Source organism: Crocuta crocuta, unplaced genomic scaffold (genome assembly GCF_008692635.1).
Source record: "Crocuta crocuta isolate KB4526 unplaced genomic scaffold, BGI_CrCroc_1.0 scaffold193, whole genome shotgun sequence".
Lineage (NCBI taxonomy): Eukaryota > Metazoa > Chordata > Mammalia > Carnivora > Hyaenidae > Crocuta > Crocuta crocuta.
In genome coordinates this window covers 668580-691294 of record NW_027529624.1, presented here as the reverse complement: position 1 = coordinate 691294, position 22715 = coordinate 668580, and the positions used below count along the sequence as shown (strand labels likewise).

Sequence of the window (22715 nt, the reverse complement as noted above, 5' to 3'; positions counted from 1 at the left end):
TTTCTTTGCTTTTTGTGGTTATTTTGTAGAACATCCTTGGAAGAAAACTAAAGTCAGTTCTGTGGCCTCAAACGTTAATTTCCAAAACCTTAGTATACCTCCCTCTGCTGTGATTTCATCATGCCCTATCAAATACTCCTATTCAACACTGATTGAATAATGTGATCTCAGTACCAAGTTTTTATAAGGTGTAACTTTTAAAATGGTGGATGCGGGGCGGGGGAGAAAGAATCCTAAGCAGACTCTGCACGTCATGACTGGGAGATAACAACCTAAGCTGAAATCAAGAGTTGGAATGCTCAGCCTACTGAGCAACTTCAGCTCCCCAGAACAGTGGGTTAATACAACTTTTGTAATCCAAAATGAATGTTACAGGGGTATCAGGAGCCCACTTCTATAATGTGAGACTCAGAGACTAAAGCCAGCATGAGCTACACCGTGAAATTATTAGTTTGGTGCTAGCTAATGCCTTACAAAACTGTGTATATCATAACCATATTCAATCAGTAAGTTCTCTGATAGGCTGCAAGAGCCACAGTCCCCTAATTTCCTTTTCTTGCTTAGAATTGTTCAGGGTGGGAGGAAAGAAACTAACCGTAAACAGTATCAGAAACTAAAATTTTTTCAATTTTTTTACATTTCAAAAATATGTGGCTTAAATAAGCCACAAAGCATGCAAATTATAGATCAAAAAGACTGAAATCCATTAAAACTAACTTCACTGAAAAACCAGAGAATGAAAACACAAAATGAACTGAACATATTAGGCCCAGATGACCAACAAATAGTAGTATCTAGAATTTTGGAATATTCCTGAAATTAGAAAAAGATATATTGAAAATAAAGAGTCATAAAGGCATTTCATAGAATAAAAAAAGGGGTTCTTAAACAAATATAATTTCATATAATAAATCCAAATTAAACCCGCTGGGATACATACACCCCAGGGTGTAGAAATGTGGCCACTGGTGGGGATGGAGCAATGACGAATCTCCCCACTGCTGGGATGGGACCAGTCTGGCGCTGTATCCGCTGCACTTGTACGTGGCCCTGACACCTAGCAGATTCACTTGTGCGTACGTACCCTGGACAAACTCTTAGCACATATACTGAGAGATGCATACTGTCAGTAGACCTGTTCATACTATCCCAGATTTGGAAGTGACCCACATGTCCTCAGCAAAACAGATCGGTGTATTCGTGTGACGGTACTAAAGCAGGCAAACTAAATGGACTATAGCCATGTGCACCATCATGGATGAATTTCAAGAGAGTCTGAATTGAAGTCCTTTAGCATACAGTAAGAATCCATTTATATTAATTTAAAGAAACCTGCAAGCCCTCACCATGTTATTTAGAAAAATACAGATAGGCTGTAATGCTAGAGAAAAGCAAGGCATAGTTACCACCAAAACGCTGCGCTGTGGTTTGCTCCCGAGTGGAAAAGGGAGTGGAGATCTGAGGAGGAACAATGAGAACATCTCAGGCAGGAGCAAGAGGCTTTCTACCTACACGGTGGCTACCCAGGTGTCCTGTTTCATTCTCGATTCAGCACGTACATATTAAATACTCTTGTACGTAGGTCTTCTACTTTGAAACAATTTTAAACTTTAGAAGGTTTAAATTCACCAAATGATTGGGGCACCTGGGTGGCTCAGTTGGTGGGTGGCCAACTTCAGCTCAGGTCATGATCTCACAGTCCGTGGGTTTGAGCCCCGCGTTGGACTCTGTGCTGACAGCCCAGAGCCTGGATCCTGCTTCGGATTCTGTGTCTCCCTCTCTCTCTGGCCCTCCCCCACTCCTGCTTTGTCTCTCAAAATTAAATATTTTTAAAAAATTTAAAAATAAATTCACCAAATGAAAGCATGAGATCATGATGTGAGCTCAAGTCCGACGCTTAACCGACTGAGCCTGCCAGGCGCCCCTAGAATGCATAGTCTTTAAAGACGATCCCAGAATTATGACATCAGATCTACGCTGATCAGAAGATGAATTCTGTTTCCTTTGTGGAGTATGACTCCACTAATGGGAACTGGGTTATCTGACAAATTAGGTTTTATAGTAGAGAGAGTCCAGCAAGTATTCATATGTTTTCCTAAACTGACTTCTTATACACTATATATAAGAACTATATAAGAACTTTTTGTATCAACTAAGCCCTAACTTTGCCATCATCATCTCTGAGTTTGCTGCATGATGTTCACTTAATCTCTAAAGATTCCCACGTACTCCAGATTCTCTTTTTTTAAAATGGAAATTTCTAATAACTTGTTAAATTCTTCCTAATATCTAAAAATCCTTTGTTAAAATTGTGACATTAAGACTTTATTAAAAAGGGGGTGCCTGGGTGGCTTAGCCGGTTAAGATTGCGACTTCGGCTCAGGTCATGATCTCACAGTTCATGGGTTCGGGTCCCACGTTGGGTTCTGTGCTGACAGCTAGCTCGGAGCCTGGAGCTTGTCTTCGGATTCTGTGTCTCCCTCTCTCTCTGACCCTCCCCTGTGCATGCTGTCTCTCTCTCTCTCTCTCTCTCGGAAATGAATAAAAACATTAAAAAAATTAAAAAAAAAAAAGACTTTGTTAAAAGGAATACCATCAGTATGAAACTTCTACAAACTTTAGCTGGAAAAAAAACGTGAAATTATTAAAATTAGTTAAAATCTATCTTTTTCCATTTAGCCAACCCAGCATCGAAGAGTGACATGATGATGTATGTGACGGCACTATCCCATCTTTCCCACAATCTTCCCACTGCTGCCACAGGAAAGGGCACAATCAAAAATCCGCATGTAACTTCTGACTCCCCAAAAACTTTAAGAGCCTAATGCTGACTGGAAGCCTTATAATGAACATATATTATATATGTTATTTGTATAATATAATGTATTCTTACAATAAACCAAGCTAAAGGGGTGCCTGGGTATCTCAGTTAAGTGTCCGATTCTTGATCTTGGCTCACATCAAGATATCACGGATCATTAGATCGAGCCCCAAGTTAGGCTCTCCACCGACAGTGCAGAGCCTGCTTGGGATCCTCTCTCTGCCTTTCCCCCACTCTCTCTCAAAATAAATAAACAGGAAAAAAAAAAAACTAAGCTAGAGAAAAAATGCTTTTAAAATCATAGGAAAATACATTTACAGTACTATATTGTTACTTATTTAAAAAAATCGCATATAAGTGAACCCACACAATTTATTTTTGAGAGAACGAGTGTGAGTGGGGAAGAGGCAGAAAGAGAGGGAGAGAGGGAATCTTAAGCAGGCTCCACAGGAGCGCAGAGCCTGAGGCAGGGCTCAGTCTCACAACCCTGGTATCATGACCTGAGCCAAAATCCAGAGTCAGACACAACTGACTAAGCCACCTAGGCACACTCTCCCCACCCCCACCGCACAGTTTAAACACCATGCCGTTCAAGGGTCAACTGTTTAAAAGGTTTGTCTCCTGTCTCCAGTGTAATATTTAAAAGGTTCTCATTTATTATTACTGTTTCAGTTAAACTCATGTTTGCAAATGGCACTAGAGTTATTTCTAACATTAAACACTGTAAACCAAAGACCCCTTCCCAGGATTACGATTTAAAATTAAACATTCACATGGGTTCTTTTTATTTGAAAACAGCAAGGAGTAGATCAAGAAAAAAAAAGTTCTTCACCTGGTATACATGGAAAGGAGCCAACCCAATTTTATACTTGAAATTTTTTGCCTATGTGCATGCAAGTATTTTTTTTAACAATTCCTTATATTCTATTAAAGGGAAGTCTAAAAAGGTTAATGTTAAGAAGTACTGGTTTAAGACATTCAATTTTGAACATAAACATCCAGGGGAAGTAAATTTTTGAAATTATATTTATTAATGTTTTATTATACATATTATATTCTCTTAGAATTAGGGGAGGGGGAAGCCCCCACTCAAGTGAGGTAACAAACTTGCCATCTTTTACAAAACTTAATTCGAACCGACAAAGTTATGGTTAGTCCTTAATTCCTGAGAATTTGAACATTATTGAGTTTCTTGTGAATTTACAACAAATGCTCACACTAATTTTAAATTACAGTATGTCTGAAAAAAATATTTAACATTAATATGTTAAGCAAAGAAAGCCATCATCCAAATGTGTGTATTAACTTAGGTGTGAAGCACTGAAGCCCTATTGCTCTGCACTTTAATAGCACTTATATATGCTTAATCTTTTCAGAGATTTTAGTTCAAATATGTGTAATTTATCCAGACTACAGTGACATTATTTTGAGCTAATGGCAAAATAATAATCTATCACTTTCTTCTCAACTGTAGGTATCCACAGAGTCAGCATATAAACTCAACACAGTATTCATAAAATCGATAATAACTGATATATGTGGGGATAATGAACAGAGACCTCAGATTCCCTTCCAATGAAAATTTCTATCCCTATTAAAGGAAATTATGTTAGGGAAGTCAGAGAAAAAAAACCAGAATAATATTGTTGCTATGAAATGGTGATGAATTTGATACAATCAAAAGCAAGATCATCAATATAAACATTTACAATAATGAAAATATAAATTACTAATTATGCAGCATGCTTTAGGGCCATTTCTACAGTTAGTATGAATTACAGATATTAAATGCCTTTAATCCACCCATTGTACATAATTCTGAAAGTCCTGTTTACATAATAAACAAAAAACATTTCCTACCTATTCTGTTTCTTCTGACTTTGAACAGTGGAAGTGTTTATCTTGGGCTGGGAAAGTTACCCTGCCAGTAATCAATGCATACAGATAGGGCATTGTACACCTCTTCCAAAAGCTGGAAATCAAACATTAGGATTACTTGCAGGATATACCCAAAGAAATGCTTAATAGGCAAGTGCAATGGAAAAATCAAGTGTTTCCCAAATGATGATAGAATTACGTGTACAGTTTTAAACTTTGTTTTCATTGTAAAAGTATCACTGTAGTATATAGTAAAAGATTATATAGGCCATTAACCATTTAACTATCAACCGATGTAATCTTTACAAAAATAAAGCTCATAGCCTGCCAGGAACTAAATTTACTCAAAATCTTACTGTACTTTTCAAATCAGTAAATGATTTATTAGAACTTTATTCTCACAGTGATAATTTTTTAAAAGCCTGCACAGTGCTTAATCTGATGTCTTAGATTATACTTGGTTTAAAGAAAAAGTCTGCCCAAACCATCACCAGGACTTCAACCTAATGTAGAAGAAACCTGAGTTTGGATGTAGAACTAAAAATCCATACAATTGTCTCTGATATCATTCGTAGTGACTTCAACCAAAAGTGAAGTTTCAAGCAGGACTTTATGGCTTTCTCTGAATTTTCTTTCATCTTGATATTAAGTAAATCTTAAATTTAAAGCTGTTGTTGGAGGTTACATGTTCTCAAAGCAATGTAAACTAGTTATAAAATGTCTTATCAAAGACATGAACAGCTCTTGTGAGTCACATGAAATTAACAATGAACCAATTTTATGCTGTACATAAAAGGTACACAGCACACTTGTGCCTCGCCTCTACTATCAAAGCCATCTTTATATATTCCTGTTATAATAACAATGTTGATATGTATGCTTCATAAATTTCAGACTTAATTCACTTTGTTTAAACATGTATTTGCTGGCTGTACAGAGTATATGCACTGAATTTCCAATGACTGAAACAAATATGGATCAAAGACTTATGCAAATACAAATTTTAAACCCTCATATAGATTATAAGAGAGGTGCCATCTGAGGTGGCAGTTTAGGAATTTGGTTTGGCCCTTCTACAACTTCACTTCAAATAACTCTCCAGAGGCATATCTGCTAGCCTAAAGTCAAGGCAAAAGTCCAATTTAAAATCTCATTCTCAACCTTTAAAAAGAAGATCGAGCCTTTGGAAGAAGAGACTTAACAGCACTGCCTTAAAGAGTTGCAACATCTACCTATTACCAGAGATGTGGCCCAGGAAACACTTCACCATTAGCTTGCTAATGTCCATTTCACTGGCAACAGTCCTGACGGAATTCTGATGGTTTCTTAGGGGCAACGCATACCATCAATATCATTTGACAACAGGATCTGCAGACACAGTGCTCTCGGGCAGGTCTCCATTGCTTGTTTTTGTCTCTTCTGGAAGCGTGGGTAAAAATAACAATGGACAGATGTATATTCATTTTTAAAAAATGAATTAAGTAAAAATTGAGAAGAGCTATGGCACTAAATTTCAAATTAAGAAAATGCATCTACCAAATAGTTCTCTAGTATCACAAAGTATATATAGTTTATTTACCTTAATTTTTTAGAAATCTAAGCTAAATTTTGCAAAGGTAATGTTCTGACTGGTACTTAATAGGGGCATAGACTTGTGAGAGATCAGAACTGCACGGGGGCCATGTGGAGTTTCACCGGGCCTGTTTGGAGGCACGCTGCCCCTCGGCCCACTCCCCCAGCCAGGCCAACAAATCACTACTACAGTGCACTGCCATTACTGAGAGAGACACTGCTGCAATTTCACATGTAAAATTGTCCAAATTAAGTAACTTTCCATTTGTGTAACTCATTTTTTAAAGCTTTTTATTATGACTGTGATAAAATGAATTCCTATTTTTTGTACGAAATCTCACATGCACGTATCTTATTAACAGAGGAAAACTATCTCATGTATCCTGCACTCTAACTACATATCTGAGCAACCTTTAGCTAAGGAGAGTCTTGACACAGACGAACCACCTGAGCACGTGGGTGATACACATCAACCAGAATCACAGGGAGTCCCTTAAGAACAATCCAGAGCAAGGAATTCCACTGATACCAAAAGGCTTGTTTTGCCTTAATGCTTTAGACTTTAATGTAAATATCCAATCCACCTACACAGTATTCCCCGTAAGCCTGGCCAGAGACAAGGTCCCGGCACGAAATGCCTGAGCAGAACCTAAGCAATAACCGAGTTTCTTCACAGTTTAGATCAAATTCCTCAAATTCTTCCAATTTGCTGGAGCCTCGGAAAGGGACCCAAACAGAATATATATGTATTTTCATGTGATAAATACTGAGTATCTTCCAGGTAACAGCCTGAAATCACTTTCAAGCACACAATTATAAGTCTAGATTCCAAAAAAGCCTGCATATGCTATATTAACATATTTAATTTATGCAACAATGTCATGGAATAGGTACTTAATATAAGTGGTCTACCCAAATTTAGTGTAAAACATATATGTATTTTAAAATTTAACAAAGTAAGATTAATAACATTTTATTTTATAAAATTTTATGCCTTGATTTGTGAAATACAAGTAAGGAAACAGGAAAAACATGAAAACTCAACTCGGTTGCTCTCCCAAGTTTTGAGCTACCAAACAGAGGAAAACCTGAATTACATAATTTCTATAACACCCATTCTTCAGGGAAGAAATTGTTCCTAAATTTTAAATCTGGGAGAAATGTATCATGTGTGGCCTTAAGTATGAAATAATAAGCAATTTACATCATCCTACAAAGAATACAATAGACAGAGTCCTTCCACGGACATGACTATCAGTTCTCACGGCTACACTGTAAACTCCAAGGCCTGGTTGTGGAGAAGGGTGGGGGCCGCTCACCTTGACACTAATCAATTTGCCGCCACCTCAGCCATCTGCCCCATCTCATTCAGTCTGTGTAGTGAGGAGTAGCTCTACTAACATTTAGTGTTCCTCCTGATTCGTTCCTTCTTGTCTGACACAGTTGAAGGGTAAAAGAAAAAACTAAACATTTAATTTTATTTAAATTACAATGAAACTGAACAAAAAGTTACTTCAGAGTGAAATGTAAAAACTACCGAAATTACTTTTCAGTTTCACAAATGATGCATGTGGGCTGTACTCTTTAAAAAAAAAAAAAAAAAGCACTTCTAGGTCTAAATTATTTTCCAAAAGGAAAAGGAAGCTGCAATTCTGACTAGATCAAATGGGGCATTAGTGTCTACTCTTTTTTTTTTTTTATTTCTAGGAGAGAGAGAGAGAGAGACAGCGTGAGCAGGGGAGGGTCAGAGAGAGAGGGAGACACAGACTGAAACAGGCTCCAGGCTCTGAGCTGGCAGTCAGCACAGAGCCCGACGCGGGGCTCGAACCCACGAACCGCGAGATCGTGACCCAAGCGAAAGTCGGACGCTTAACCGACTAAGCCACCCAGGCGCCCCAGAGTTTAGTGTCTACTCTTAAAGATTTACTGGTCTTTCCAAATTTAAGCCACTTACTGACCTTTTTCTTTCTTTTCTTGGTTTTCTTCAGCTGCAGTCTTGTCTGCTCTGAAGAAAATTCTTGCACTGCTCAGTGAGAAATAGAGCAATTCAAATTCCTAAGTAAAAAAAAAAAGTAAAGTAAAAGCTGAAAATATTTATAGAAAAATATTTAAATGATCATAAAGCTATTATTCCTAAAAAGCTCTTGTGGAAATCATAAATTCAGGAACTGAACTAAGTAATTCATCCATTTTTAATATCTGAATGAAATGGTTTTCAAATGCCATTCCTTTTAAAATATACCTATTACCACTATTCATCCTGTTTAAATGGAGGTTTCCAAAGGATTTTTTTTTCAGATATCAAGAAGTACTGGGTATCATAAATGTCAAAGCAGATTTGACTGTCACACTCCTCTACCTGCAGATAGACATCCAGTCGCTTCTGAGTGAGATTCATGGTTTGTAGCAGTTTTTCATCTTGACTAGTTGATTGCACATTCTGTTGCTTAGCAACTGCTCTTATCTCCTTCAGGTACTTCTCTCTAACAGACTGGAACCAATGAAGTGAGTCAAATTCCTGGTACTGATCCAAAAGCTTCAGAATGTAGGCCACACCTGTAGTCATTAGCAAAACCAAAGCCAAATTACAGTGAGTACAGAAGTTGTATTCTACTCCTTTAAAAAAAAAATGTGAAAGTATACAGAACTAAAAATAAGACAATCCAAAGAAAAAGAAACAACATGGCCATGAAAATCACTTACAGGTAATGTGGATGGAAGGTTGGGGGAAAACTTCCGCTGCTAAGTAGACAGCGCTGAGGAAGCAACAGGGGAGCTCAACACCAGATGCTAAGACTCTAAAACCGCCACCACAACAAAGTCTAAATATTAGGTCCAATGAGACTAAGTGATTAGCAATACCAAGCGGGCATGAATTACAGTTATACTTGATGGAAAACAAGTATTATTAATCAGTTGGCCCAGTTAAAAAATAAAGAGTGAACACTGCTCATGAAAAATCTACAAAGAGCACACAAACCTATTCAGCAAATGTTTCTAAAAATCCATTATAATAGGTAAACATAAAATTAATGGAAAAACAATTGCATTAAGCTTACCCATGGCAAAGCCATCATCAGTAAAAGCAGCTCCAATTTTATTTTTTTTATTCAATTTCTCCTTGCAGCTAATGGAATGCTCTACAAAGTTGAGCGTCTAAAAAGATACAACATATTAGAGAAACAACTATGCTAAAATATCTTCAGAATTTATTTCCTAAAAGAGACACTTCAAAAATTGTAAATAGAAACCCTTCTAGATTCATGTCCTTTTGATTTGAGACATCTTCCTCATATAAATAGTCCCCTGGTGAAATCACAATCTGTACAAGTATCTTTTACTGGTTCTTCTTTGCAAGTCCTCTATGAGCCCTCCTTCAATCACCACTTACCCCAAACACAGTGCCTTGTATATGCTTCATTATAAAATATTATGAACATTTTACAGATGAGGACACTGAGGCCTGAGTGGCTGAGTAACTTGTCCAAAGGACACTCTAAGTGAAAGCTGGCGTCAGAAGAGTAGGCCTGCTTTATCTGCCTCCAAGCAGAAGTGCTCTTACGTGTGGTAGCCCTTGCTTCTGCCCACCTAACTCATTCTAAAATACTGTTTCTTATCAGATTCTGGGTTAAAAAGTCATCTGGAGGGGTGCCTGGGTGGCTTAGTCGGTTAAGCGTCCGACTTTCGCTTAGGTCATGATCTCGCGGTTCGTGGGTTCGAGCCCCACGTCGGGCTCTGTGCTGACTGCCAGCTCAGAGCCTGGAGCCTGTTTCAGAGTCTGTGACTCCCTCTCTCTCTGACCCTCCCCTGCTCACGCTGTCTCTCTCTCTCTCTCTCTCTCCTAGAAGTAAATAAAACATTTAAAAAAAATAAAAAAAAAAAAGTCATCTGGAGAAATGAATTCCCCCAAAAAACGCTTCCCTAAAAATTCAGCTCTTACAAAATACCTTGTCATTTATTCAAGAATAGGAAGTTTTTATTATATATCAGGTATTAAGTAACCATGATAAAAAAAAAAGAATACCATCAAAAAGTCCACACTCTAGAGCAGCACTCTCAGTAATGACAGAAATATCATTTATCTGTACTGTCTAATACAGTAAGCCACTAGCCACCTATGGCCACTGAGAACTTGAAGTGTGGCTCCCAATTCTGAGGAACTAGATTTTTTTATTATATAAAATTTTAATTAATTTAAAGTTAAGTAGCCACTTGTGGCTACATATGGATAGCACAGTTGTAGAAGGGTAAGAGGGACCTGTAAAAATAATGTGATACATGTGAAAAGTACTAAAATAGCTTATTTTGTTGGAAACAATATTAACTTTCACTTTTTTGCATGTAAAAACTCACTTGGCAATTAATCACATATTTGTGAAATCTTTAGAAGCTGTTATTTAAATCTTTTTTTTGATATTTCATTTATGTTTGTCTTCTTTCTGGAATTAGATGATAAGCTCAAGCACAAGAACAGTGTCCTATACTTCTGTATACTTCTGTCCTACAATTCTCACAGCTGCCCTGCAAAACTCCAGTCTTCCTTAAACTCATGAATCGCTCTTCACTGGGGCTTGAGTACACTGTCCTTCAAATTAAAGAAATATGGTAAGAAGTCACCCTAATTACACTGTTACAAAGTATAAGACAAATCTGCCTCCAGTTTGACACTGTCTTAAGATGAAAAGATAATGTTTATCATATAAATATGGACACTCTTGCTACATCACGGTTATGACATACAATTATGACAGAGCATTAACAATAAGTGTATTAAAAACAGTGTAAGAGAACATTTACAAAGAAAAGATGTCCACAAACCATGTGCTGCTTTCAAAGGATAATAATAGTAATAATATGTAAGAAGATATGTGTTAACAAGTCAGGCAGCAATATGAAAATTTATTGCTCTCAAAGTTAGATGTAACCAAAAGCTACATTGTGTAGTGATATTCAGAGTTTAGACCTATCCATTTACAATTTTAAAAAAAGTTTTATTATAGAAATCTTTAGGGAAACATAACTCTTATTGCTAGTATAATCTCTTAACTCCATTTTCCCCACTGCAACAACTGTCTGTATAATGGGAATTTGGATAACTTGAGCTACTTTTCGGTTGCAACTACATAGAATTAGAGCAGTATACACTCTATATACTATGAGGAAGCACTAAAAATTTGGTCTAGATGTTAGTATTTACTACTGAATACAGAGAAGGTGTCTTTAAACAGTAATACTTTTAAGAGATGTGTTAGAAATAATTTCATATTGTAACAGTCTACATTAATCACTCAAAATAATATGGTATAATTCAGCCCAAAGATTATATGATATATATAGAATGATGTACACTCAACATAAAGTTTATTTATTTATTTACTTGAGAGAGAGAGAGCACACATGAGTTGGGGAGGGGTAGAGAGAGAGGCAGAGAGAGGATCCCAAGCAGTCTCCAAGCTATTAGTACAGAGCCTGACACAAGGCTAGAACTTACAAACTATGAGATCATGACCTGAGGTGAAATCAAGAGTTAGGCATTTAACTGACTGAGCCACCCAGGTGCGCTGATGTACAATTTAAATCACACTGGGATTTTTCTAGCAGTTACAAATCAAAATCTATCTTAACTGTAAATCTCATTCTGCATAACTAGTTAAGTTCCTAGGCCACATACACAGAGATTACATTTATGTTTCATCTATAACCAAAAAGTAATATAGTCTATATACATTTCCTGCTGTAAAGAAATATTAACTTCAAAAAAAATCACTTTGGGTACTAAAAATACTCACCAGAGGGGGAACAATGATATAGAAATTTCGAAGATGTATATTCTTTGGCCTTCGAAATTCCGGAGCAAAAACATCTACAAGCATTTTGAAATATTCTGTGCCTTCAGCAGAATTTCGTGTGTGATCACTGAGGACTGAATCCAAATGCCTAAAATACAAAAAATTATTTACCTGGTTCCTTTCCCAAAAGAAGGTATGGCTTTTTTTTTTTTTTTAATGTTTATCTGAGAGAGTGAGCGCGAGCAGGGAAAGGACAGAGGGAAGGGGAAAGAGAGAATCTCAAGCAGGCTCTGCACTGCCGGCGTAGTGCCCGATGAGGAGCTCAAACCCTCAAACCAGGAGATCATGACCTAAGCCGAAACCAAGAGTAGGATGCTTAACCGACTAAGGCATCCAGGTGCCCCAAGAAGGTATGGCTATTTAAATCCATCTCTCATCAGTTTCAATGAGAGTACTCAAAAGTATAAAACATTAGAAGACACTTCCAAAGTCAATTTCCTTGGAGTTCAGAATATACTCATTTTCTTAGGGACAAAAGCTGATCTCTATTATTTAATAAACTTATTAATCCCTAAAATAAAATATGCAGGGCATCTTCAAACTTAAAATAAGTATTATATTTCTTCTTCTCACATTAAGCCCTGCAGAATTCCATTTCATTGTAAATAAATTCCTCTTCATTTTAACTCTCTTCACTCACTAATGCTTCCTCTACACTTCCCTACCTCAAGTGGAACCTGGTTCCTCTTCAAGAGCTTAGCTTCCCACTCAATGTCTGGAAACGTTCGCTGCTTTTCCTCCTTCATCCCTCATTTATATCTACCATCGCTTTTTAATTTTTTTAAATGTTTTATTTATTTTTGAGAGAGAGAGAAACTGAGCGCAAGCGGGGAAGGGACAGAGAGAGAAGGAGACAAAAAATCTTAAGCAGGCTCTAGGCTCTGAGCTGTCAGCACAGAGCCTGACATGGGGCTTGAACCCAGGAACCATGAGATCATTGGACGCTTAACAGACTGAGCCACCCAGATGCCCTTCATCTACCACCACTTTTAAATTATTATTCCCCCACCACTAAAAGGTAGAAACCTCTCCTTTGAGCCTTACGTGATCCCACTATAACCAACTACCCAGCTACTCCTTCCTGTTACCAGGCATCTACTAACCTTTTAACTCACTGCCCTACCTTTATTATTTTGAACTATGATATGTGTTTTAGTTTTCTATCATCCTTGAAGACTTCTTTGGCCATTTAGATAATTGATTCATATCACAATCCCACAACTCCCTGACTTCACCTGCCATGAACTTTCCCTTCACTTGATGTCAGTCATCCACTCCTCTGCATAAATCTGGACCTGCTATTAGCAGACAGCTTTACCCCAGAAATCTTAAGAGACAATATCCCACTTCTCGGAGCTCCATGAACTGCTTCAAAAATATTTTTAAAAGATCATCAATGTTTAAATGGATGATATCACTTAATAAGAGTCAAAGGTCTGATTTTCTTCTTTGACATACAAGCCACAAACTAATCATTTCAGGGCAAATGACTAAATATATTATTAATTGTACACGGCTCCCTTAATTTGGCAAAGAACTAAGCTATCCTATAATAGGCTATTTCAAAGCAAATCTTGTGATGGGGGCTTATTCTCACAAATATGCACACACAGTTTCCATTTTTTTCATTAACAAATTTCAAGCCAGTTGAAAAGTTAAAATATAGTATAATGAACACCTATTTATTCTTTACCATCTAACAGTTGCCACATTTGTTTTTAAAGTTGCAGATTTCATGTCACTTGGCCCACTTAATATGAGTCTATTAAGAACCAAGAGATTTTCCTACAAAACCAGAATATATCATCACACCCAAAAATAAAATACAGTAGTATCTAATATGCACATTTCCGATTTCCCTAATTATCCCCCAAATGTCCTTTATAGCCTTTTTCCCTTATCTAGGATATGATTAAGGATTACCCACTGCATTTGGTTGTCAGATCTCTTCAGCTTCCTAATCTAGAGGAGTCTCCTTGCCTTTTTTGTCCTTCATGACATTTTTTAAGAGTCCAGGCCGGGTGTTTCACAGAATGCCTCAAACTTTGAATGTCTCAGATAATGTCTCAGAACGTTTCTTAGAATAAATCCAGAGTAAGCCTTTCTGGCAAGAATACAGCATAGGCATGTGCTATTATGCTGCACCAGAAGACCGTATAATGTCAGTGTGTCCTGTTAACTGGTGATGTTATGTTGGATCACTGAGTTAAGGTGGGATACATCAACCTCTCCCATGAAGAGATAGTTTTCCCCTTTGGAGTTCTTAAGCAATTTGTGGGATAATCTTCTGATAGTGAACGAATACTCTGCTCTTCAAAACCATCTTTATTGATGATTTTTGTCTAATTTTTATTTATGCTTTTTCAAGTATTTATTGTGATGGTTACAAAACAGAGATTTCTCCCTACATTTTCTCATCCTTAGATTTTCTTTTGTCGGACGCTTAACCGACTAAGCCACCCAGGCGCCCCTCATCCTTAGATTTTCTTATCTGTACCTATCAGCTGGCATTCTTCTGTAAAAAGGAACCTTCCCTCTGCTCCTCCAGTCTTTCTTATCATCACTAGGATTCATGGTTTCTTTTCTTACTTAATGTATCAAAATCGATTTCTACCATGATTCTTTTTGAGATTCAAATTGTGTCTACTTTGTCCAGGCGTGCCCCTTCAAGTCTGAGTCAATAAACTATTATTATTAATAAAATTTATAGTTTTTTTTAAAGAATTTAACAATTCTGCATGCCTCTCTCAAGTTTTAAATTATGTTAAAAAATCAATACTTACTCAAGTCTGTACCTCTGCACTGTCCAACAAGATAGCCATCAGCTATCTTATTTATCTAATTTAAATAAAACTTAAATTCAGTTCCTTTGGCCCATGAGCCCTATTTCAGGTGTTCAGCAGCTACATGTGGCAGTGGCTACTGCATGGGACAATGCTGCTCCAGATTACACAAAATAAAGGACAGGTATTCTAGAACAGTGTTGGCAAACAAATATAAAAACAGTTAAAAAAGATGAATTTTATTAATGAGATATTTGGCATTTTTTAGACTAAATCGTCAAAATTAGTTATAGATTTCATACTTCAGTACATTTCAATTTGGACTAGTCATATTTCAGATGCTCAACCACCACAGCGGCTAGGAGCTACTATATTACATATCATGTTCTAGAAGATTCCTTTTTAGTGAAATTGGAAAAATCTCAGAATATCACAGTCTTTAAAAAACTGTATCTCATAAACTGAGACCATAACTTGTATAATAAAACACAAAAACATAAGTTTATATATTACCCTCTAATCACCCCTTTAAAATGTTTTTATATAAACATATACTTCTTAAAATCTCCAATTTAGAGTATTCCGAAATTAGATTACCTTCCTGCTTTTTTTTTTTTTAATGTTTATTCTGAGAAAGAGAGAGAGAGAGAGAGAGAGAGAGAGAAAGCAGGGGAGGATCACAGAGAGAAGGAGAGAAAAGTAGAGAGAGAACCCCAAGCAGGCTCCACACTGCCAGTGCAGATCCCAACCCGAGACTCGATCCCATAAACCATGAGACCATGACCTGAGCCAAGATCAAGAGTCAGAAACTTAACCGACTGAGCCATCCAAGTGCCCCTACCTTGCTGCTTTTAACGTTTCTTCTGCAAGACCTTCTTCTTTTACCAGTTCTTCAAAATTTACAATATCTTCAAGATCAGGCACAAATCTAAGAATTTGGAAAATAATTTTATTAACTTAAATATGCATAGTTGACAGAGATATGAAAGCAGTACTGTGAGACTCTAAATTTTTCAACTATATTTCTGGAAAGAATTCTGCATATCAGTTATATTATTAACATAACCAATTTAGTTCTAAAACTGACTTTTAGATTTGAATAGTCAAATTTTAATCCTTTTAATATCATGTAATCTTTAGAACCACTCACAAAGTGTACTGATAAGTAAACTATAACTTTAAGAGAAATAAATATTTTCAAATGTCTGCTATAGTCTTAAAATTCAAGAAGAAAAATAAAACATAACCAGTAGAACTAATGGTTTTCTTCCATATTTATCTCAAAATGTATCAATAAGAAAAAAAAAACTTCTCTACAATACCACCTACAATAAAGATATTAAATGGCATAAAATTTTGAAATAGCATAAGGCAAAAACGTTTGCATTCATACCTAATGGCATTGCTGCTGCAATGAAGGCCACCAGATCTTATCATTCGTATATAGCCCATAGCATTACCTTAAAAATGACACACACACACACCAATCAGGTATTTACTCAAGTAAGTCTAAACTTTAACAATCAGGAATACAGTCATATACAGCAATTACAGGGTTTCTATCCCTAAGTACTAAAAGACTTGTCTCTATTTTACTTTAATTCTTACTCCATAAAAGTAAAAGTTACATATTTGTGCATTTAAAATATAAATATACAATCTTATACACAGCTATATTAAATATTTTAAAAATAGGGGCGCCTGGGTGGCTTAGTCGGTTAAGCGTCCGACTTTCGCTTGGGTCATGATCTCGCGGTTCGTGGGTTCGAGCCCCGCGTCGGGCTCTGTGCTGACTGCCAGCTCAGAGCCTGGAGCCTATTTCGGAGTCTGTGTCTCCCTCTCTCTCTGACCCTCCCCTGTTCACACTGTCTTTCTCTCTCTCCTAGAAATAAATTAAAAAAAAAAAAAATTTTTTTTAAATAAATGTGACTGGCATTTGATAAACCAAATTCATTAAATGTTTACTACGTGTTTAAAAAACAAACATTTTTAAATTACCATGTCAATAATTTCTTCATTCTCACATTGAGTGCTTCCTCAACCAACCCTTCCCCTCACCAATGCAGCTGAAGTGGTATCAAGAAATCTTTACTGATGCCTCTAACTTACATCTCCAACCTGGACTACTCCTTCAGGCTTTCTTATTCAATGCCTATACTTATGAGACTAAGAATTTTTAATTTAATGTGTTTAAGTCAAACTCAAGATCTTCACCCTATTATACATCCTATCTCAGAAACTGACATTTCCATCCTTCCAACCGCTCAGGCAAAATGTCTTGAACTCATCCCTGACTCCTTTCTTTCTACTTCATATCTACTCAATGGACAAATTATAGTGGCCCCACCTTCAGAATGTAGCCACAATCCCACCATTTTACATGTTCGCAGCTATGATCCTTTTCCAAACAACTATATCTCTTGCCTACACCTCTGCAATATGCAAAGACCTCCTGATCCCCCTACATCAACCTTCAGCATCTGCTCCCCAATCTTTTATCTACATAACAGCAGTGCTGGTGGTTCTTGTCAAACTAAGTGGGTACATATCTTTCCTTTTCTGAAAACTCTACAATGGCTTTCCATCTCAATAAAATCCAAATCTCTTATGTGGTCAACAAAGCCCTGTGTGATTCTGTCCTTGCTGCTGTTTTGAGATCCTGCCCTACACTCAAGGCTTCACTAACTCCTCCATTCCAGTCCTTAATTCCCCAAAATGCTAGACAGACCCAGGGCTTTGGCACTTACAGTGACCTCTCTCTGGTATGCTCTTTCCCTGATTGCGCACATGACTTACTCCCTGATGTTATTTAGGTCCCTGCTCAAACGTCACTTCCTTAGAGCTTTTCCTGAACATCACTGAATACCACTGCTGAGAACCATTACAGCTCCTTAGCCAGCACTTAACAGTGACATATTCTGTATCTTTGTGTTTGGGTCTCCCCCAACTGGCACGCAAGATCCATGACACAGCTTCTGTTCTTACTGCTCCATCCCTACACATAGTAGGAATTCAATAATACAGGTGACCCTTGAACAACAAGGAGTCAGGGGTACCAAACTCAACACCCACATAGTTGAAAATCTGCATATAACTTTTGACTCCCCTAAAACTTAACTACTTATAGCTACAGTGTAAGTAGTTAAGGCTTCTGGTGACAAAGTCAATTAACATATTTTTTGTATGTTATTTGTATTATATATTGTATTCTTACAATATAGTAAGGTAGAGAAAAGAAAATGTTATTAAGAAAAGTAAGATAATGGGGTGCCTGGGTGGCTCAGTTGGTTGAGCATCGACTTTGGTTCAGGTCATGATCTCACAGTTCATGGGTTCAAGCCCTGTGTCAGGCTCTGTCCTGACAGCTTGCTCAGAGCCTGGAGCTTACATCAGATTCTGTGTCTCCTTTTCTCTCTGCCCCTCCCCCACTTATGTGGTCTCTCAAAAGTAAATAAATGTAAAAAAAAAAAAAAAAGAAAAGAAAGAAAAAGAAGATAAAAACAGAGACTCTTAAATACAGAGGACAAACTGAGGGTTGCTGGGTGGGGGGGTACAGGAGCTGGGAGGGCATAGGTTTCATGAGTGATGGACATTAAGGAGGGTACTTTTTGGTGACATATGTAGGGGATGAATCAATGGTCCTACCCCTGAAGCCAAGACTACACTGTATGTTAACTAAGATGAATTTAAATTAAAAGCACAAGGAAAACACAATTCAGACTATAATTATATAAAAACACATGCATATAAGCAGACTTGCAGAATTCAAGCACATCCTATTCAAGAGTCAACTATATACTGCTCAATTGAATTGAAATTAGTTGGGAGAAAGGACAAAAAGGTAAAGTTATTATTTCACAATCATTACAATAATACACGCTTTATATACACTATCTCATTTGATGTTTTTAAAAAGCTCTCAAAATAGGTATCACTGAATCTATTTTTAGGGCTACCCTAATATGAGAGATGATGTCAAAATGTTTCCCTACTATGCATCCTAGAAAAATAAAATCTCTAGTTTCATTGTTTTCCTACAATCAGCAGACCAGTATCTGGCAGATCAAAATGTGCTCATGAGAGGCAAGTACAGAGCAACATGTAAGAGGAACTCAAATTGAAGCCAGATTTCCTGGGTTCAATGGACTCTGCCACTTTTTAGCTAGAAGATCTAGGTCAAGTTACAAACTTTTGTATCTCTGTCTCTTCATCTGCTTAATTAAGCTCTACAGGGTAAAGATTTTGTTTAGTGCCATATATATCGTCAGCATCTAGAAACATTTGTTGCCCTCAATAAATACCTACAGAATTAATAAGTAGCAATACTCATAACACTGAGTTTTATAGGAGTTAGAACATATAAAGCACTCAGCACAGCCTTGGCACATAGGAGATGTTCAATAAATGTTAGTGGTGGTATTATTTCAGCAGGCAGGTTATCAGACAAAAGGACCTTTCCTTTTGCTCCCAACTCGGAGGTTTCTCACTCTTTTTCCCAATATATTTAACAGACTCAAAGGCACATTGCTATGTTTTATACGGAGATAAAGAATTTATATTTTCTGAGAAAGTAAAGAATAAAATTCTGGAACAAAGTGAAAAGGAGAATATTCATCAAATGCTGAATGTATCCTGGTGGCAACTGAGGTGACATTATTTTGTGTGTTAGGGGAAAATTTGTATTTTGATGTGTATGGGGGAAGAGGACTAGCACATTCACCTTCAATAACTTAAAGATTATTTGATAGGATAAAATTATACTTTTAAAAAATATTAAAACATTAAGTAAATAATAGTGCAAGCAGTATTCACATGTGACGAAAAAGAACTCTGATGCTGGGATATGAATAAATGAGGCTTTAAGCCGTGCTGCTGAAGGAAAACAGCCCTAAGTGTGTGGTCCCTGGACTCTAGCCTGAGGCACCTTAGCTCCGGTATAGCATGCGGAACTGTAGGCATAGTAGACGGGCACTGTCTGGGGAAAACCAATCCAGAGTTTTCATCAGATTCTCAAAAAGGGCTAAGATCTATTGCCCCAGAAGTTTACAGTCTAATGACAGCAAATGTCTCTATGAGGAAACTACTTGTTGGACAATATCTCATTATTAAATTACTTTAAAAAAAAGACAAACATAAAATTCTCTAAGTTCTTATAGAAATGTCTAATATGCAGGAGCACCTGGGTGACTCAGTCGGTTAAGCATCTGACTTTGGCTCAGGTCATGATCTTGCAGTTCACAAGTTCAAGCCCCATGTCGGGCTCTGTGCTGACAGCTCAGATCCTGGATCCTGCTTCAGATTCTGTGTCTCCCTCTCTCTCTACCCCTCCCCTGCTCCTGCTCGCTCTCTGTCTCTCTCTCAAAAAATAAACGCTAAAAATTTTCAGAAATGCCTAATGTAAACCAATTAATTTATAAAACTTAAGCTAGTGCTCAGTGACTTTACTCTAGAACTAAATCCTTATAATACCTTTCCCACTGGTAAATTTAAAGCTCCCCTGAAAACAACGGCTATTTGTATTCTCAGCATCAGAAGAGTATTGGTGTAACAGATTCTTAGTAAATGTTTGATGAATGAATGAATGAATCTCAGGAGGCATAAGTTTACCAAACTGTAGTCAGTAAGAATTTACTAACTGTTTGGTGTCTACAATTGTAAAGAATACAGAATACCTCTGGACTTAAGCCAAAAAACCCAGTTTAAGTCCTGGCAACACTATGTATTTTTCTGAGTTTTTCTTTTTTCATCTTTAAAATAATGATTACATGCTTCTTGCACAGGTATTTTGTGCAAAGCTTCAATAAGTATACAGTTTTATTAAGCTATGATTTTTATTTTTTTATTTTTTATTTTTTATTTTTATTTATTTCTAGGATAGAGAGAGAGAGAGACAGCGTGAGCAGGGGAGGGTCAGAGAGAGAGGGAGACACAGACTCTGAAATAGGCTCCAGGCTCTTAGCTGGCTGTCAGCACAGAGCCCGATGTAGGGCTCGAACCCACGAACTGTGAGATCATGACCTGAGCCGAAGTTGGTCGCTTAATCGACTGAGCCACCCAGGCACCCCTAAGCTGTGATTATTTTTAGATGCAGTTCTTGCTTTTAAATACAAAGTAACACGTTTTGGGAGACAGGTTCTACTTATAAGGCAGGACAATTCAAGAAATTATATACAAATATGAAATGATGTAACAGAAAACTTGTAACATTTAATATTTCATCATTAACCAAGCTTACTTATTTGTAAGGAATGTAACTTATTTACTCACATTACTAATTAACTTTTCATATAAATTATAATTTTACGCCTTTGCTGTAACTTTAGGGAACCTGTTTTAAAAGCCCAAAACAGTGCCACGAACAGAGTAAGTACTTAATAGTTACCAGCTGACTATTATGAGCATATTTGACGTGAGTTAAATATATTTTTAATTGAACTGAAGAAATTTTATCAAATTTCTATTAGTCCACAGTCCCACAGTCTGTCAATTATTTCTGCACCAACAGTGTACTCATAATTGAAACCTTTTGGTAAGAAAATGACTCTAGTGGAATAAAGTTGATCTCAGGCACTCACATATTAAATCATTTATTTGTGTGAGATATTTAAGGAGACAGCTACTTGGAATCTGTACTTTATTTCCCAACGCTTTTACAGTAACTTACCAATCTGGCTGATGAGTTGCCTGAACTGATCAAGGTAGCTTTGTCCCTCTGGGGTAATTCCAAGTTTTCTGATGCCTCGATTAAATTTTTCTGCTCTTTCAAAAGGATACTAAAGAGATAATTTAAAGACTACCTTTATTAATAAATCCCTAAAGCATAAAATGCCTACAAAATCAACCATGCTAATACTCCTTTCTAATTTTGTATTTCCATTATGCTTTAAAAAAATCACTTAAATCTAATGACAAAATTTACAGCACAAAAACTACCGATGTTCAAGGTCAATACAAATTAAATTTCTTTTTGTCACTAGCTATAGAAAATAATTATTAAAGCCACCAAACTTCAGTTTTCCATCATTATTATTAGTCTCCCAATGTCCAACTACTCTACCAATAGATAAAAGAAACCAATTCCTGCTAGAAACACTTCTTCAGTGTTGTGCAACCAGGTTCTTGTGGGCAAAATAGGTATTATATATATAATAAACACACTCCTTCCCAAATAACACACATCACCTGAGCTAAAATTTTTTTATTGCCATCACCAATAAAAAATTATTTTTCAAGCTTAGCTGATTAAAAGTTAGAAAATTACTCATTTTATAGTAATAACAAGTGGAAATAATTCTCATAAACAACAGAATGATTATTTCTCTGAATACCCATAATCTGTTCCAATAAAAAGGAGAAAGTTAATATGATTCTCTACTTAATAATTGTAATCTCTAGTTATTTTACCAGAAAGTACTATTTTACTGCTCTGACATTGATGAAAACTACCACCTACTGTACTGGAGGTTTGAAATTAGATCACGCTAAAAGGTAATTAAATTGGCTGTATATGTGGCAAATCAAATAGAAAACCCATCTGAGCATGCTGGTTCTCTAGCCACACAGCTACACACCTCCGTACTAGTACCACTTCCATCTCTCCTCATTGTTAGAAAACTCAGCACAGGGGGTGAAGGGAAAACGGTATTCTTATAATACATGGAATAACACTTGGTGTGATATTTTTAGAGTGCGTGGCAACATATATCAGAATTTTAAATATTCATATTCTGTGCCCTAGAAATTTCTCTTCAAGCCAATTCACCTTACAGAAATAATATCCCAATATACAGAGATAAATGTGTAAGGATGTTA

General features: G+C 36.7%; 1 protein-coding gene across 2 annotated transcripts in view; it reads right to left on the bottom strand.

Moving 5' to 3' along the window:
- Window positions 1-3829: 3829 nt before the first annotated feature.
- The window catches only part of WASHC4 (WASH complex subunit 4), a 59685-nt gene continuing 40799 nt past the window's right edge, over window positions 3830-22715 (bottom strand). For both annotated transcript variants that reach the window (XM_077761998.1, XM_077761997.1), the window contains 8 exons: window positions 21568-21676; window positions 16297-16363; window positions 15745-15831; window positions 12061-12208; window positions 9331-9427; window positions 8631-8827; window positions 8230-8326; window positions 3830-6118 (listed from right to left, as the gene is read on the bottom strand). In XM_077761998.1, the coding sequence (XP_077618124.1) occupies window positions 6051-6118; window positions 8230-8326; window positions 8631-8827; window positions 9331-9427; window positions 12061-12208; window positions 15745-15831; window positions 16297-16363; window positions 21568-21676 (870 nt within the window). In that variant the 3' untranslated portion in view covers window positions 3830-6050. The remainder of the gene's footprint in view (window positions 6119-8229; window positions 8327-8630; window positions 8828-9330; window positions 9428-12060; window positions 12209-15744; window positions 15832-16296; window positions 16364-21567; window positions 21677-22715) is intronic.